Source organism: Hippocampus bargibanti, linkage group LG14, assembly GCF_051943395.1.
Source record: "Hippocampus bargibanti isolate YZ-2025 linkage group LG14, ASM5194339v1, whole genome shotgun sequence".
Taxonomy (NCBI): domain Eukaryota; kingdom Metazoa; phylum Chordata; class Actinopteri; order Syngnathiformes; family Syngnathidae; genus Hippocampus; species Hippocampus bargibanti.
The window spans coordinates 8,545,579-8,563,893 of record NC_142747.1 but is presented as its reverse complement, the minus strand read 5'-3'; the positions used below and the strand labels follow the sequence as shown (position 1 = coordinate 8,563,893).

At 44.1% G+C, this 18,315-nt stretch overlaps 4 protein-coding genes across 7 annotated transcripts; 2 read left to right on the top strand and 2 right to left on the bottom strand.

The window, feature by feature from the left end:
• Positions 1 to 1,774: 1,774 nt before the first annotated feature.
• On the bottom strand, positions 1,775 to 3,082 carry rps25 (ribosomal protein S25). Its single transcript, XM_089013894.1, has 5 exons — positions 3,014 to 3,082; positions 2,414 to 2,503; positions 2,161 to 2,344; positions 1,921 to 2,019; positions 1,775 to 1,839 (listed from the first exon to the last, which is right to left on the bottom strand). The coding sequence occupies exons 1-4, from the start codon at positions 3,014 to 3,016 to the stop codon at positions 1,925 to 1,927; spliced, it is 372 nt and encodes a 123-aa protein (XP_088870020.1). The 5' UTR covers positions 3,017 to 3,082; the 3' UTR covers positions 1,775 to 1,839; positions 1,921 to 1,924.
• Positions 3,083 to 3,188: 106 nt separating this feature from the next.
• trappc4 (trafficking protein particle complex subunit 4) lies at positions 3,189 to 4,604 on the top strand. Its single transcript, XM_089013893.1, has 5 exons — positions 3,189 to 3,488; positions 3,798 to 3,972; positions 4,047 to 4,150; positions 4,237 to 4,363; positions 4,467 to 4,604. The coding sequence occupies exons 1-5, from the start codon at positions 3,314 to 3,316 to the stop codon at positions 4,543 to 4,545; spliced, it is 660 nt and encodes a 219-aa protein (XP_088870019.1). The 5' UTR covers positions 3,189 to 3,313; the 3' UTR covers positions 4,546 to 4,604.
• Positions 4,605 to 5,109: 505 nt separating this feature from the next.
• slc37a4a (solute carrier family 37 member 4a) lies at positions 5,110 to 9,169 on the bottom strand. The gene is made up of 8 exons (XM_089013892.1): positions 8,120 to 9,169; positions 7,782 to 8,014; positions 7,241 to 7,484; positions 6,820 to 6,978; positions 6,593 to 6,678; positions 5,718 to 5,831; positions 5,496 to 5,634; positions 5,110 to 5,276 (listed from the first exon to the last, which is right to left on the bottom strand). Exons 1-8 carry the CDS (start codon positions 8,265 to 8,267, stop codon positions 5,110 to 5,112), a joined length of 1,290 nt encoding a protein of 429 aa, XP_088870018.1. The 5' UTR covers positions 8,268 to 9,169.
• A 268-nt stretch (positions 9,170 to 9,437) lies between these two features.
• On the top strand, positions 9,438 to 18,112 carry cfap45 (cilia and flagella associated protein 45). Of its 4 annotated transcripts, XM_089014517.1 has the most exons (13): positions 9,438 to 9,563; positions 10,033 to 10,134; positions 10,201 to 10,301; positions 10,473 to 10,617; positions 10,694 to 10,864; positions 14,482 to 14,660; positions 14,753 to 14,882; positions 14,947 to 15,093; positions 17,061 to 17,144; positions 17,218 to 17,331; positions 17,449 to 17,642; positions 17,716 to 17,940; positions 18,011 to 18,112. In XM_089014517.1, exons 1-13 carry the CDS (start codon positions 9,561 to 9,563, stop codon positions 18,069 to 18,071), a joined length of 1,656 nt encoding a protein of 551 aa, XP_088870643.1. In that variant the 5' UTR covers positions 9,438 to 9,560; the 3' UTR covers positions 18,072 to 18,112. The 4 variants fall into 4 exon arrangements, with proteins under 4 accessions (XP_088870643.1, XP_088870645.1, XP_088870642.1 ...); XM_089014519.1 differs by lacking the exon at positions 17,061 to 17,144; XM_089014516.1 differs by having other exon boundaries at positions 10,033 to 10,301.
• Positions 18,113 to 18,315: the final 203 nt, after the last annotated feature.

Genomic DNA, 18,315 nt, shown 5'->3' with positions numbered 1-18,315 from the left:
CTGGTAGTATCGGCCCTATATATATCAGAATCAGAATCATCTTTATTGCCAAGTATGTAGGACACACAAGGAATTTGTTTCCGGTAGAACACGCTGCACTAGTATCGTTGTCAAAAAAACTGCTAAGTGGCACTATACAGTTCCATTTATATATATATACATCCCTAATGTCCAGACATGGCGGCGCCGGACACTGCTATGATAGGTCCCTACTCTCAGGTTGGGGGGAGCAGAGGACCACTCCCTGCAGCCCTACCGATTGTGCCTACATTCCTGACCAACGACTGGTCTGATTGCCCCACTTTAGTTTTTTTTTATGAGAATCGCTTCTTTAACTCCCCTTTCAAACCATCTATGTTCTTTTGCTAAGATTTTAACCTCATTGTCATCAAATGAGTGGTTGCTAGCTTTTAGGTGCATATGTACTGCCGATTGAGGTCCACTCGTATTATCCCTGCGATGTTGATAGTGTTTTTTTTAGAATTTGTTTAATTCTCCCAATGTATTGCTCTTTACAATGTATTGAAGACATGCAATACAATTGGTGTTGAGGTTCAATTTGGATCGTTCATACAATAGCCTGCTTAGGCAAAACAGGTTGGCAATATTCGTAATGCTGATGAGGTGATAGCGGAGGGAGTGGGGCAATCAAGCCAGTCGTTAGTCAGGAATGTAGGAACAATCGGTGGGGCTGCAGGGAGTGGTTCTCTCCTCCCCCCAACCTGAGAGTAGGGACCTATCATAGCAGTGTCCGGCGCCGCCATCTCTGGACATTAGGGATATATATATATATATATATATATATATATATAGGGCCGATACTACCAGTAAGACGTTAGTTCGCTGACGAAGCGAAACTCTGTGACAGGCAGCATCAGAAATATGACTTGGGGTGTTACAAACATGCCTTCACGTGTGAAATGTGGGTATATTCAATCATTGTATTTATTTTTATTAATGCAATGAGGCTCATCCCAGGTTTTTAAATCATATGGTACTGTGAAGAATGTAATCATGCTGCTGTGTTTAAAATAAAGACCGAGACACAAATAAAAACACTTTTTGGGAACAAACATGTTCTGTATTGTCATGTTTTGCTCTTCCTGTATCACTTCGTTCACAACAAAACGGAACCTACTCTTGACATAAGTGAAAACATGAGTTGATAACGTTGATAGCGAATATAAACTGTGAGGAATCACACAAAATGCCCAGACTTTAGATAATGCAGATTGCACAGGCTTAAAACGAGCAGTCCTATATGGTTTATTGTTAAAATGAGAAAGGCATGCAGTCGTCAATGCCACCGTACGTTCTCCATGTCAGGTGGTTGTTAGCTGAGCAGCAGATGTCATCCACAGACAGACTCCATTGACCAGGGAGTTTCTCTGAACTATTCTTAAATAGAAGTTTTTATTCAAGAATGAAATTCTCTCGACCGTAAACCCGACTTAAAACAATGCAAACAAGCTTTTGTGCGATGTAAATTACTTGGCAATCCCCGACAAATAACGTACACACAGAACACTAAAATGGAATGCATGTTTTTGTCCACATAGCGTACTGTTGGCGGGGAACCATTGATATGAAATGTTAAAAATTCAGTGTTTGTCTCTTGTAAAGGTGAGGAACTACTTGCACCCCAATAAACGAGTTACTGCAGATTAAAGTGTAATATCATGAGTGCGCTTCAACAGCGCCGAGTAGGAAGTGATTGTTGCATTATTGTGTGCAGCGCATGAATTTTATAAATTACAAACAATACATCACAGGATTTGTCTTTACATTTTATTCAACTACCTTCACAAAGAGCACATCAAAGGAAACACACAGAAGAACCTGAAAGAGAGAATGACGCCAGGTCAGGGGGGATCGAGACGAAATAAGTCCGGGCACGATTTTTTTTCAAACAGTTGTTACCTTCTTATGCTTTCTCTGGTGCTACCTCCTCATCTCCACCTTTGGTGTTACGAGTGTAGATAAGTTGGGCTCTGTGCTTTGACACCAACTTGATCATGCCTGCAACAAAACGGCATTGAGTTATATGATTCACATACGCACAGCCATGTCCATTGGGTGATGTCAAATGATGTACATCTCTTTGTCCATTTAACATTTTCAATTGGGATTAAAAAATAAAACTTCAAACGAGAGATTCACCTTTAGCGAGGAGTTCCTGCAGGGCGTTCCTGGCCAGGGAGCCACGGATCTTCAGCCTTTCAGACACAACAGCGGGTGTGATGAGCTTGTAGTTTGGAACTTCTTTGTACAGCTTTTCATAAGTGGCCTTGTCGAAGAGGATCAGGTTGTTGAGCTTGTCCCTCACCTTTCCCTTGGACCACTTCTGCTCAACCACACAAACATAAAAAGAGTCAATTGCTGCCAGAAGAAACACTTCATTATGAATCAATACCTTCTTCTTGGCTTTGCCTCCAGACTTATTAACTGGGTCTTTGTCTTTCTTGGACTTCCCAGTGTCCTTTTTCTTGTCTGTCTTGGGAGGCTAAATGCGAGGAAAGTGGGAACATTAATTTTCATGCACGCCCAAATACAATCAAAGCATGTGTCATCGTTTGTCAAGTTCATATATACACAATGACGCCAAGCAATTACACATGGATATCAAAAAGTGCCAGCACACAAACTTGACCACTTCACCGGCATAGAAAAGGCTTTTTGGTGTCCCTAGGCATCACAAGGTACACTTATCAAACTGAAAATATTCATCAACTAAAACGCCTACTTATCAGAATTTATGCGCGTACAAGACCCGTTGTTTCATTGTTCCACTGCTTTTATGAGTTCCTCGCTTACAATCGGTACGAAAGCGTGGCGGAATTAGCACACCAGCTAACCAGCGTCACCTTTTTGACCGTTTGCTTCTATTTTGATGAAAATGAAATCAAGCACACATCGTTCGCCGTATATCCCGACTTTTCGCTGGTCAGCTGAAGTCATAGGAATGCGTGGATTTGTTGGCTAACTCGTTTTAGGCCACGCTTATGGGGCTCACCATGTTTCCTCGTCAAGATGTCGGAGCGAAAGGAAGTTAGCCCCTGCATGAAGACATTAGACAACCCGTATATGCGGAAGTCCAGTGGAGGATTGTGGGAATATGAGTTATCGCGATGTTTCCGTTTCCACATGAATGCTCCAACGCCATTAACCTTATGAAAAGGATCAACGTTTTTCGGATAATTGCCGGAGTACATCAACAACGACGGGACAATAAAATGCAACAATAAAAAATAAAAATAATAAACCACCCTGCACTGTTATTGTCATGTGACCGCCCCTGTCAGACCTCGCCAAGATGGTGATCTTCAGTGTGTATGTAGTCAACAAGGCTGGAGGTTTAATTTACCAGTATGACAACTATGTGCCAAGAGCAGAGGCTGAAAAGACGTTTAGTTATCCCTTAGACTTGGTGCTTAAGCATCACGATGAGAAAGTGGTCGTATCGTTTGGGCAGAGGGACGGAATCAAAGGTAAATGACTCAAATATTGACGCTGACTAGCATTCGTTTGAGCTCATCATACCCTGATTGCTTGCAAATAGAAAGGTAGTGCGGTGTTTCAGTAAACTGGGAGTTTATTTTAAAAGTCTAAGCTCCAACAAATAACCACAACCTATTTTTATACTTCAATGAACAATGCCCGTAAAATACGGTGATCGTGCATTGTTACAAGGAAATATAGCAAAACTCAAATTTAAGTTATTGCACCCACAAACAAAAGTATTGTTGATCAGTCTCAATTGATGTCTCGAAGTTGTGATAACATTTTAATTCTTCCAGTGGGCCACGCAGTTCTCTCCATAAATGGGATTGATGTGATGGGAAAGAGTACAGCGGATGGCAAGGACATTTTGGAATATTTGAAAGACCCGTCCAATTATCCAGTTTCGATTCGATTCGGACGGGCCCGGCTCAGCTCCAATGAGAAGCTGATGTTGGCGTCTATGTTCCATTCGTAAGTCAGATTCAGGATTGCTGTTTTCATTCCTAATAGTCTTGCACATTTTCAGCGTCTTTTGTTTTCCCCAGGTTGTTTGCTATCGGATCGCAGCTGTCTCCAGAGCCTGGAAGTTCAGGGATTGAGATGCTGGAAACAGATGTCTTCAAACTCCATTGTTTCCAGACTCTCACAGGTGGCGTGTGAAGCAAATTTGCACACAGTTAAAATGAATGTCATATTACTATTCTCATAAAATTGAACTTTTTTTTGTCCTCTCAGGAATAAAATTCATAGTGCTTGCAGACCCGCGACAAGCCAGCATTGACGCTCTCCTGAGGAAAATATATGAGATCTATGCAGATTTTGCTCTTAAGAATCCATTCTACTCACTTGAGATGCCTATCAGGTACACACGGTCATTTTAACCTTTCGCTCCAATGCAATTGGGAATTCTAAGTGTATTTTACCGTTTATAGGTAGTTGACTATTTTTGAATGTTCTATTTCCAGATGTGAACTGTTTGATCAGAACTTAAAAAGTGCCCTAGAGATTGCAGAGAAGGCCGGAAACTTTGGAGTTGGGTCGTGAAACTGAAAAAAAATAATCAAACACTATTGTTTTGTTCTTGTCAGTTTATCATTTTTTTGTTGTGTCCCATTGACAATACCATGAGTACACTGTATATACGTTTTGTTTTGTAAAGACTAATAAACTCAAATAATATTCCAAGTGACAATTGTTTGCAATGTAGCACACAAGAACATTGAAAATGAATCTTAAGAGTAGGTTCATGTCATGAAGTAAAAAATGTCAAAGTTGAACATCTGTAAATTACATATAAAAACTATGCTGATACAGTTTACGGTTTTATCACAAGTTTGAGGTGGCGGGGGGGACACTACAAATGAGAACAACTTGGAAATGATTAGTTGCCCAGAGGTGAAGGGTGGGGGTGATCCACCCTATTTCAGTCGTTGTCTTGTTAAATTAATGATGACTTAGACAGTGTAACAGTTTTTGCATACAAGCATGTTCCACGTTTTTGCTTATTTTACATGCTGAATAATGTAATTTGTATAAAATAAATCTGCTTAAAACCAAGATAATACGACGACGGCTTCACATGTATCTTCTTGGAGGGAAATTGAAATCTTAGTCAGACTTCTTGGACATGTAACCCATCTTGGTGCGAATGTTACGTAGCAGGAAGAAGCAGACAACTGTGATGCCGCAGACAATCTCTGCAATCCAGAAGGCCATTTCCCAGCTGTGGTGTTTGGCAATTGTGCTGAATGGGAGCCCAGAGAGGAATCCACCAACTGAGGAAGAAATCAAATCTGCTGAATTTCTTATCTTAAAATTATGAAGAAAAAAATATTTTAATTCAATTGTGGGGAGTTTACCAATCAAACTTTCCAAAATGTTCCAAAACTTTCCAAAAGGCATTTTTACAACTCTGTTTTATTCTAACAAATTTGTAATAATCATATATATATAATGAGAGTCACGAAGCAGAGCTCAGATGCTCATCCACTTACTGTTAGCCATCAGAGCCACGATAGCATGCGATGTCCCACAGTAGTTAGACGGAGCACTCTCATTGGCGATAACACCAAACAAGGCTATTGGACCGTAGGAGGAGAAACCGAAAGCAGCGCCCAAAAAGAGTATCCACACCTTCAGGTACACACAGTCGATATGAATTTCAACACATTTGCCTGTGATCTCACACAGTATCTTCATGTTGCGTCATCAATTACCTTTGGGCTGTCCGGAGTGACCGTGACTCGAAACAGGTACATGGACACAAACATGGCTGCCATCATCAGGATCAGGACAAAGTGACGAGGATTGCCGTAGATTGTTTTGCCTTGCTGTACAGGGGAAAGGTAAATTTGGTTGATGAAGCTTCTGGGAGACATGTCTGTGTAAGCTCTCAGTCGTAAAGGAGTGGTCCATCGATGAAAAAGGTTTCTGCAGCCGTCATCTGTACTTCTTTAAAGGTGTCGGACATTTCGCTCCTCATCTGAAAAGCTTCGTCAGCTAACTAAATTTGTGCTGGTAGCTCTGGCCCTATATATATATATATATATATATATATATATATATATATATATATATATATATATATCCAACAGCAGGGACCTATCAAAACAGAGGTCTGGCACCACCACCTCTGTCCATTAGGGATATATCCTGTGGGAGACACTGTAAAATATGCCTTTGGGGTTTTCAAGCAAATCAGGTTGTTGAGATACATTTTATTTTTTGTTTATGTATGACCTATAAAAGATTGCATCATGATAAATTTTAACATGCATTGTAATTTATGGCTCTGACAATTCAGAATAAAAAATGTTTTTGCTAAACCTAACTCTTTACCCATGAATTATGAAATACTTAGTAAAACTATATTTCATTATAATTAGGATTATAAAAATTGATGTACTTGAGAAAAAAATAAAAAGCGAAAAAAAGTGGACATGTTTTGTCGCGTCTGTGATTCGAAAGTAAAAAGATCACAATTTGCTGACCAGTGTAACTGAATTGTGCATTCTGTGGTGTGCACGTACCAAACAAAATGCAAATCACAGGGACAGAAGTGATTCAAATTTGTTTGGGCTTGCTCACTCACTTTGGCAACAGCTTTGTCAGAGTAATAACCTGCTGCCAGACTGCCTAAAAGACCTCCCAACTCCAGCGCACTCATGTATGAGCTACCTACAAAGAAGAAAGTAGTGAATCAACACAGACAACACCACATAAACAGTGCAGATACAGCATTTTCCATCACCGCACAATTGAGTCTTCAATGCCAGCTTCCAGATTCAACTAGAATGCCACTCGTCGCATATCACATACCCATAAGCGTAGACTGGCCTTTGTCCTGAATGAGAAACAGCTGTCCCCAGTCTGTGCAGGCTGTCTTCACCCCGAACACCACCAGATAACTCAGGGAAAGCAGCCACAGGTAAGGTGAGAGCAGAAACTCAGACAGAGTGCTCTCATCACTGGAGGACCCTGAAGGAGACAAAACATGGAAGAGAAAATGACATGCAATGTCTCCAAGAAAGGTTTCATCATCCAAGCTGTATTCCGATTTCATCAATCCATAGCAATTTTCTCAAAATAGTATTTGATCTTGTCAAATGACATAGTGGATGACTAACGATGAGGCCGACCACTCGTACTCCCACCGGTGAAGTGCCCCAACATCAAGTTGCTGGATAGAAGACTGTCCACCGTAGGTAGGAAGAAAGTATTTCTGAGTCAGTAGACTCACCTCCTTTGCTTTTCTTGGCCGCCATTTCAATATTCGGTAGCCCCACATCCTTGGGTTCATTCTTGATGACCAACAGGCAGATAAACGACAACACCAAACAGATGAGTCCGGACACGCAGAGGATGGTCCTCCAGCTGTAACTTTGGACCAGTACTGTGGCGATAAGAGGGCCCAAGCTGCCAGCCAGATTCATACTGCACGACAGGATCGCCCACCATGTTCCAAATTGTGAAGGCTCAAACCACTAAGAGGAAAGATGAAATGCGGTCATTGTGATTCATGAGACGGACTCCTTCTTTTCCTTTCGGCTTTTCCCTACAAGAGGTCGCCACAGCAAATCAGTGTCCTCCATCTTTAGAGGTTTGATCCGCATGTTTGTTTTGGCCAAGCTTTTACGTCGGATGCCCTTCCTGCCACAACCCTCTGTATTTATCCGCGCTTGGATGAAATATATGTATACTTGAATGTATGCATGTATGTATACATATATACAACACCCACATTGTAGGATGCAGCACAGTAATGTACAGTGTTGCGCTACCTTGCGTAGCACCCTGCCACAGGGAGGCCAGCCGAGGCCTTGGCCCAAGCCGTTGAGAAACCACAGGGTAGAGAAAACCACCACAGTGGATGACCAGGAGAAGACGACGTTGATGCCTCCCACCGCAAACAAGCCAATAGAGAAGAGCCAGCGAGCACTGATCCGGTCTGAAAGCACTCCACTGATGAACTTACTGATAGCGTAGGCCAAAGACTGACTGCTGGTTATCATGCCTGAGCAAGCAGAACACACCAACAACACGGATGTGACACATAAATGGAGCAAGATGGCAATGGTTCAAAATACAGGAATAAATCATGGGACAGGTTCAAGCATACCGAGATCATCCTTGTCCAGTTCAATCTCCTCCATCAGTGAAGGCATCACAAAAGAGAATGTCTTTCTGTTAAAGTAGTAAAGACTGTAGCCAACAAACATGGCCAAAAATATAGTGGCCCGATAGTATCCGTAACTTGCTCTACCCATAACTGCAGATGTTAAAAAAATAAAAATACAAATCTATATATACGTGTAGATATATTTGAAAAGAAAACTCCGGGAGGAGATCAGCAGCCGGTGCCTGCCGGTGAACTTTGCTTCAGGATCTACAATGTAGGAGCAGCTGCTGTTGACAACTGAGGACTGTTTGTAATCTGGCCAAGTTAATGGTCAACTCCCAAACACCAGAAATGATTTAATCTGTCCTATCGATGGGTATTACAGGACAGGTATGCTCTTTGTTATGATCATATAATCCTGAAAAAAGATTGCCACGATTCCGATAAACTAAACAAAAAAAAACAATCAAAAATTAACAATGACCTTAAATTATGCTGCCATTTGCTCAACTGGGATGGTATGAAACCCTTGGACTAATTAAGTTAATTATTTACTGTCATTTTTTTTCTTTATACAAGCATAAAGCTACATTTTCAAATTAAACAGCGAAACTGAAAATGCTGTTGATCCGCTATGTTCATAATAGCGTGCATCAATTTCAACGACATCGTTTCCAAATTAACCATTGCCGCAATGACGTTTCCGCATCGCGTGAACCATATTCAGCCAATCACAGCGCGGTTAAACTCACCGTGACCAGTTTGCAACCGGGCAACTTTTACGAGAAACGTACGGAACACATTTAGTCTTAGCATAAAACAACATATGCATTTGATGTAACTTCTATATCGCACAACACACGGTTAATACTCAGAAACGCCCGGTAACGTGTGCTCGCGTGCACTAAGTTATAACATTATAACAACGAGCCGATGCCGACTTCCCTTTTCAAGCCGATGATATTATATACGTAAACTACGCAATAACACAATGCTTTCATTTCGATGATTGAGTTAATTCATCCGACAGATTTCACTTTTTCGGTCAACCCCGCCTCCCCCGCTTCTTCTTCGTTTTTTTATCCGAGGTGATGTTCAACTCGTGCTTCGGCATACTTGCGCGTCCTATGGGTTTGCTTTTGAAGGGTGACGCGAGACAGAAACATTACAAAAAACGACAGAATAAAAAAGCAAACTGTTTTTCATTGATTATTTCAAGTGTTTTTCGCTCTGTTCTTTTTTAATTGAATAATAAGCATATACTGAAATATATAAAGATACTCCCTTGCAGCATCTTCATATTGTTTCTATGGCAACACGACAACATGACCACAGAAGTTCCCTGTAATGCGCTACGGGCATATTTTGTACCTCGCTCTATTATTTTAGGTTGAGAAACATTCTACAGTTTTGACTACATTGAAACGAAGAAGAAAGCAAAATGGTATGGTTTGAACATTTTTGTTTCCCATTGTTTTTACTTTTTTTGTTTTGCTTTGCACTTCATAACGCGTTGTGTAATTTGTTTTGCAAATGATGTAAAATAAGTTAAGGTCATTTGCGTGTTAGGATGGATTATAAATTAGCTTTTGATAGTACAAAAATCACACATATGTCAATAATAATAATAATAATAATAATATTGTATTTATAAGCGCACTTTCAAGGAGACTGTAGTCACAGGATAAGTTTTTTTCTGCGGGTGAGCAGCAGTACCTAATTATGGATTTCATGGTTCATACATCCTAAATCTATACTTTACAATGAACATCTGTTAAAACATATCACAGGTAAGTTAAAATGTGACATGAAAAATAATCAACGACCATAATATAAATTCAAAATCAGTCATGATTTGTTTGTGTGAATGGTACCTAACAGTGATAATGATTCGGGAAATGTAAACCTTTCAGAGTGAGAGTTCTTCTGCTTTAAATATGAGAAGACAACATCTCTACTGCACACTAGCCCCCTCCTCCCGGGTGGATGAAAGCCTGTTTGAAAAAAAGACGCCGGTTAGTGTGTGTCCTCTACCTCCTGCATCTGTTAAACTGTCAGGTGAAGGGGTCTTTGTTGTCCAGAGATCATCACGTTCGGCCCCGAAGGCAAAGGATGAGGTGGTGCAAAAGCAGATGGGCGACACAATCCAAATTGTCACGAAAGACCTCGTACGCAATCTCAGGTAATCGCCTTGCAAATGGTTGACAAATAGTCTGGTGTACCCTGCCTCTCACCCAAAAACAACCCGGATAGACGACGTGACTATCTGAGCATGCGATTAATGGTGACTATTTGTTATCTTATGTGCGATTAATCGGCATGTATAACTAACAATGTATGTTTATGCGGCCAGGGTTCCGTGCAGTGATCCTTCTGGACAGTCCATCATTCTGCCATTATCTGACTTTGAGCGGATCACCGGCAGATCCAACGTTCTCTCCAAGGATGAGAAAAAGGCCTTAAAGGAGGCACATACGAGTAGGAAAGAGAAAGAAATGGTAGCAAATATTCCAAAAAAGGTCAATTTTGTAACTTTATTTGAAAGTGCATTTCCAGTTGTCTCCTTGTTCATAGTTTGCAGCCGAGGAAATGAAACGGCAGATGTTCCAGGCTGACGTGCGCCGTCGGGAGAAGCGGGCTCTGAGTGAGGTGGAGATGGAGGTCCGCGAGCGAGCGCAGCATCTGCTGGAGCGAGCCGATGCTCTGAGAATGGAGCAAGAGGAAGAGATTAGAGAACTCAATAAGGTAGGATCAATGTGAAGTTAAGGCATCTATTTTGGATACACTGGATCAGAACTAGCCCATCCCATTATATGTTTGTTTTTATGGATAAGCGGTTTCGATCCTGGATGGATGGATTTGCATTTGATCTTTTTACAACATTTAGCTCCAAATATTTATTAAGATATAATAAAAAAAAACTTTACACACGATATACATTTTAACTCATTCACTGCCAGACGTGCAAAAATGTGTCCACTCCAGTGCGAAGGTTTTAGTCATTGTCACTCGAATTCCAGGGCCAACAGAATATTGAGTTTTAGGACTACATAAACATTCAATGGCGTGTAAGAAACATTAGACTCTGTTCTTTCATCAGAAAAAAAGTTATTTCCTAAATTATATCATTCTAGAGTTATATGAGCTTGAAATGAGGGAGGCTGTCCAAAATACAATTCAATACATACATATTGGTTTATCAACAACAGCTGAAGCAGGAACAAAGTGTTACGATACTCGAGGCAAGGACGCCGGGCTCGAGTGGCGAGGGAAGGAGGGAAGGCTTGGATCCGAAATGCAACGGCGAGACAGAGATCAGGGTAAAGTCTTTTACTGAGACACGCATGCAAAACAACAAAATCATAAATTGGGGAATGTGCGTAAAGGCAATGGAACAAATAGCGAACCTGACAGCAAGGTAGTAGTGGGGGTGACTTCCGAAAATACTCCGACAATGACTGAGAGAAGCGATCGGCAGATATAGGCAGAAGGCACAATGAGTATATGACAATCAGCTGTGGAACACCAGGTGAGAGATTGCGTATTATTGCGTATGGTGATGTCGTTCAGACCCCTGTAGTCGACACACGGGCGCAGGGATCCGGCTTTCTTGTCAATAAAGAAGAACCCTGCGCCCAGCGGAGAACGTGACGGGCGGATGAGTCCCGCCGCCAGGGAGGAGTCTATGTAGGTGCTCAAGGCTTCAGTTTGGGAGATGTGAAAAAGTCTGGAGTCCGGTAGTGGAGCCCCTGACTGCAGTTCGATGGCACAGTCATACGGTCGGTGGGGCGGCAGGGATTGGGCGTGGTCCTTGCTGAACACCTCGCGCAGGTCGTGGTAGCACTGCGGCACGCCCTTGAGGCAGATGACCTCGGGCGGGCCACCGCGGGAGGGGTCTTGCCCCGCCGTCGCCGACCGCAGGCAGTTAGCGTAGCAGTAGGGGCTCCAGCCCTGAATGGTGGGACCCTCCCAGGAGATGGACGGGTCATGGGTACGGAGCCACGGGAGGCCCAGTACCAATGGCACGTTCCGGGAGGGCATAACTAAAAATTGTCTGTGTTCCACATGATTGCCCGCTATCCTGAGTTTAAGCGGGGCAGTAATGTGGGTGACTTCAGCTAAAAGACGACCGTCAAGATCAAGGATCTCCTTACGGGGAAGGAGATCCATCAGTTGACAGCCCACAGAGTCAGCCAGCTGACAGCCCACAGAGTCAGCCAGCTGACAGCCCACAGAGTCAGCCACCCGTCGGCCCCCCCGAGTCCACTAGCGCCCGCACCGTCTGGGGGCCGGATGGGCCGATGATGTCACCGTCCAGCTCTAGTCGCGTAACGGGGGCCATGGGCTTGGCCTCCAGGGGTCACCGCGGTCGCCGTTTCGACGGGGACTTACAGGGGCCGGAGGTCTTGGGCTGGGGGCCTGGGGTGCGACGAGCCCCGGGGGTGGTGCGGTTGTCCCCCCCCTCCCATCTGCATGGGTTCGGGGGATCCCTCCAGGCGCCGCACATGCTCTCTGCTGGGTGTAGTGGTCCGCGGGTCGCCTTGTTCCCTCTGCCGCTCTCTCAGACGGAGATCCAGGCCGATGACAGCGTCCACCAGGTCGTCGAAAGAGGTGCCGGTGTCGCGGGTGGCCAACTCATCCTTGAGTGTGGTGCTAAGTCCTTGACGAAACACCCCCCTCAGTGCTGGGTCGTTGTACCCGCTGCCGGCGGCCTGGATCCGGAAGGCGACGGAGTACTCCGCCGCGGAGCGGGATCCCTGGACACAGCTGTGGAGCCGTCCCACGGCCTCGACCTCCGTCACCGGATGATGGAAGACCCGGCGAAGCTCTGCCACAAAGTCCGGGTACGACGCGCACAGCTCCGGCCAGGACTCCCTGACGGCCAGCACCCATGTCTCAGCGATCCCCGTGAGCAGGCTGGTGATAAACGCTACCTTGACCTCGTCGCTATCGTAGGTGTTGGGTTGTTGCTCGAAGACGAGCGCGCATTGCATAAGGAATTGCGCGCATCGTTCGGTTTCGCCAGCGTAGCGGGAGGGGTGGGGTAGCTGAATCTCTCGTCTGCCCACGGGAGGGGCGGGGGTAGTGAGAGAGGCAATGCGTGTCTCGGCGGACTCCATGCGTTGAGCCAGCGCGGCGGTAACATGGCGTATTTCCTCAACGGCTTGGGCCAGCTGGCTCACACGCTCCGCCTGCAAGGCTAGGGCGGCGATGGTTCTGTCTTCGCCGGCGGCATCCATGGTGGTCGGAGTATTACGTTACGATACTCGAGGCAAGGACGCCGGGCTCGAGTGGCGAGGGAAGGAGGGAAAGCTTGGATCCGAAATGCAACGGCGAGACAGAGATCAGGGTAAAGTCTTTTACTGAGTCACGCATGCAAAACAACAAAATCATAAATTGGGGAATGTGCGTAAAGGCAATGGAAGAAATAGCAAACCTGACAGTAAGGTAGTAGTGGGGGTGACTTCCGAAAATACTCCGACAATGACTGAGAGAAGCGATCGGCAGATATAGGCAGAAGGCACAATGAGTATATGACAATCAGCTGTGGAACCCCAGGTGAGAGAAGGAGGGAGGTGACGGGAGGGGCGGGGCGTGCCCAGGACGGCGACGAGATGTGACTCAAAGCGCTAACTTGGAAAACAGAAAAATGCTGCCCCCTTCTGGAAGGGAAAAAATATTGCCAGAGGTCTGGCCAGCGTTTTATCGGCATCCAAGCAAGAAAAAACAAAACCCGAACTAATTCGGGAATGGTGCTCTACGTCACAGGTGTCAAAGTCAAGGCACGCGGGCCAAATCCGACCCACCACATCATTTTTTTTTCGGCCCGCGAAAGCAAATCAAACTTGTTACATTCCATGATGATTGCTAAAATTTGAGCCAAAATGTCATATTTTTGGATGTCAACCACAATAAAAGTCATTATTCTTGACTTCAGATTTGAAAACGAGTTATTCATTAATTTGCTATATTTGAAGGGATTTAAACATTCTATTGGGTTCCCCAAATTCATAATGGCCCTCGAGAGGAAACCATAACTACAATGTGGCCCGCGGCAAAAAAATGACTTTGTCCCCCCTGCAGTCTACGTCATATTTTCAATTCATGATTAAATTTGTGAATGTCAAGTTAAATGAAATATTTTTTTTTTTTTTTTTAATTTAAGTGTCATATTAATATTCAAGCTGTGCATGGTCACACCGGTGAATTACACTAATATGATAATGAAACATGCGCTAATGTAGTCTAAATATCACAATGGTGATATTTGTTCCAACATAGCTAATAGCTATAGCCAGATAGCTAAAAAAAATAGTGGGTACTTTACGTGATGATGAACTCCATGCTTGCGGACTCCTCAGGTGATTCTCGGGGCTCAGTGCCAAGCCACACGAGACGCCCAAATCCAGGAGAAGAAGCAAATCCAGATGGAGACGCTGGAAGAGGAGAAGCGTCTGGATGCCATGATGGAAGCTGAGCGCCGCAAGTTACTGGGCAGGGTGGAGCAAAATGATGAACTACGTAAACAGGAGAGGATCAGGTGACCACTCTGCTACCAAGAGAAAATAAAAATATTACAATAACAATACAACACCATTGTTCTCATCTGGAGTGTTGTGGTGTTTTCTCCAGTGGGAAACAACAAATCTTTGAGCAAATCCAGCAGCGTCTGGAGGAGAAGCTGGTACGAGAGGAGCTGAAAGAGCAAGAAAAACACGAGACCAGGGAAAAGCAAGCCAGGATGAACATGGAGGACATCATGGTAGCCCAAAATAAGATTGTCAGTTGAAATGCACAGCTGGGTTTGACCACCTGTCTCATCCCAGGCCTTGACGAAGAGGCGGGAGGAACAGCAGCGTCTGCACCAGGAGGTCATGCGCATCAATGATGAGACACTGAGAGCGAGGGAGCAGAGGAGGGAACAGGAGAAACTCGCGGACGTCAAAGAAATGGAGTACATCCAAAACAAATTGGTTAGACTGTAATTACCGTGAAGATGAAGAACATACATTTTGTGCCGTCATTTAACGGACAGAGTTCTTCAACAGGGGGTCACACTCACATCAGAAGTTGGGGCGGGTCTTGCCAGTTTTGCTGCTAGGGAACATCCGGTTGGGGGTTCGGGTTGGAGACCTCTGCTCTGAATTGTACTGAGGTGTGAATTGGATTAGCCTTTATTAGTCTTGCAGTGGAGAAGTACATTTCACAGCAGCAAAGTTATGGACGGAAGAGGAAGGGAATGGAAGAAGTAGAAAAACAAAATACAAGAGCTGCTGTAAAGTCAAAAGAACAAAATAATATGACAACACCAAGACACAGTCATTCAATTCTAAACACTTTCTGCACCCTCTTTGTAGTATGAAGCAGTTCTAGATGAAAGAGGAGAGGATCAAAATGTCTTTTTCACCAGTGGATCAGGGATGTCATGGTGGAATGTGCAAGTCTGCTACAAGCTAAATGTTGAAAGTAAACACGAAACTGTAGCATTCTTTGACAAGAGATTGTCTCACATCTCCTGTCCCAGTTACTGTAAATCCGCTTCAAGTCCGAGCAAGTTTTACACACGCATCGGCGCTCTGCGCTGACGCTCCTTTCTTGTCAGCGCAGGCTACTCAAGCCATGCATCCATCCAGCCGCAGACTGTCCAAAAGCATCGACCTTTCCGCTGAACAAAGCGGGGCTGTGAAGATGCTGCCCATTACAGGCGCAAAAAAGCATAATCCACCCAGAGCTGTCCAGCAATGACAGTCAAATGGCACGACATTCCTTGCAATCAAAAACAGTTCTGGCGTATTTGTACTGCCGAAAAGGCGCAACCGCTCATCAGAGTCGCCTCTTATGTGTCCTTAATGTGAGTTTGAATGGCTGTTTGTGGATGCGATACCGTATACCAGGGGTCTCAAACTCAAATTGACCCGGGGGCCGCTGGAGGCAGAGTCTGGGTGAGGCTGGGCCGCATCAGGATTTTTCCACAAGAAAATCACAGATAAAACATTCCAACGTTCTCAAAATCTTTATTTTTAACACACAAAAATGAATTAAATGTATACATGGAAAAATGAATAAAAATAAATTAACCAGTAATAACTACATAAAATAATTATAATGATCATAAGGCAGATACAGACAACAGAAAAAACACAGGAAAACTATTTTAATAGTTTCAAATGTCGGTATTCACATTTCTTTAACCTTTAACTTTCTTAACATAAAGAAAATATTGAACATGAACTGTCCTAAACATGGCTTCTCTTGCCTACATGTTCAGCTCCACACACAAGTTTCATTCATATCAATTATGCGGGCCGCACTAACAATCTTTCATGTCAAGGCGGGCCGCAAAATATTCTTTCGAGGGCCGCAGTTGGCCCGCGGGCCGCGAGTTTGAGACCAATGCGCATAAACAATGGCCAGTCCAGGAACAACGTTGTTGGTATTACGTTGCGGATTAATTAACCAGTAGATGAATTAACCACCGGGTGATTTAACTCAAGCAGTCACGTGACAATTCCTGCATCTCGCCCCAAAGTCAGCTTGGGCAGGCTTCAGCGTATCTGTGACGAAGACAAGTGGGATATAAAATAAAATTAAAAAAAACGCGTTAGGTTGCCGTATTTTCTGGTGTGTAAGACGCACCCAAAAGCCTTGATTTTCCTCAAAAGATGATAATGTGCATTATACGCAGGTGCGCCTTATATGCGAAGTAATATTGAGCCACAACAGGTCTCGCAACAACTGTCAACAGCCACAGACTACATTTCCCTCGGTAGAAGTAGTGCGTAACCACAGCCTCTACTGTAGCACCTTATAATGTGGTGTGCCTTATATTTGGGAAACTTGTATGTATTTATACATTATATTTGGAAAACTTTTTTTCATTCATTGAAGGTGCGCCTTATAGTCCAGTCTTCTTCTTTTCCTTTCGGCTTTTCCCTTCAAGGGGTCGCCACAGCGAATCACTGTCCTCCATCTTCAGAGGTTTGATTCTCATGTTTGTTTTGGCCAAGCTGCGCTTTATACTCCGGTGCGCCTCATACACCAGAAAATACGGTACTTATTTGGCATTACCGTACCTTTACGCTCCGTATCTCCTGCAGCAACGGGAAGCTGAGTATGAAGAGGAACAGAAGAGGATGAAGAAGGAGAAGGAGCTGGAGATCGCCAAACTGAGAGCTCAGCAGGAGAGAGCGAGAGACCACAAAGCCGACCAGGTTGGGAATGACAACCATTTGGGGATTTTCTCAAGAGTGACGAATGGTTCATTGTCGAAATGGGTCGTTTTGGGGACAGCTGGTGAATATTTGACAGGGGTTATCCTCTAAATACAGGATGAGCTCCGTGCCAAGAGGAACCAAGAAATTGCCGACAGGGAATGGAGAAGGAAGGAGATGGAGATGGCTTCTAGGAAGGCTCAGGAAGAGGCCATGCTTCGAGCCGCTCGCCTGGAGCAGGTTCATCTTAAAGAACGGCTCTTGTCCATCGAAGCCGGACGAGAGAAGGCGGAGTTTGAGAGGGTTTTGAAGTGAGAGATGACAATGACTTGCTTGTTCGGGTGATTTCCATTTCTCATTTAGCTAACTGTCCCCGTCACGTAGGGTTCAACAGGAGGCGAGCGTCAGACAGAAAGAAGAAGACCAAAAGCGGCGCCAGAAAGCGCTATGCCACGCAGAGGCCATCAGGCGGCAGGTGAAGGAGCTGGAAATGGCCAACTTGGCCAAGTGCAAAGAGACCTTTAAGGAGGCCGAGAAACTGAGCGAGGAGGCTCGGCAGAGACACGAGCGCATCGCTGACATCAAACGCAAGAAGCTAAAGGAGCTCAAGTAAGTACACATTTTCTGGAGACTTTTCTCATTTGTGTCATCCAAATGTCTTTTTTTTTTCCACATGCAGGGCTATCGGGCTCAGTGAGAAATACTGCAGCGAGGTGGAAAGGAAAACATGGCTGCTTTGATCGATTTATCTGAGATGAGTCAATAAACAAATTTATCCCGAGCAGAGTTTGTCTTTTGATGGACTTGGATTTGCTTGTCATCCAACATTCTGATGGCTCAGTTTTGCGGGTGACCTCATCGCTTTTAGTTGACAGACCTGGTGGATCCAGGCTGAAAATCAGATTTCCCAACTTTGAGGTAATGATTACAAAAAATGTTGAATCAGGAAAAAAAATCATTGTAATGAATACTTCAATTAATTAA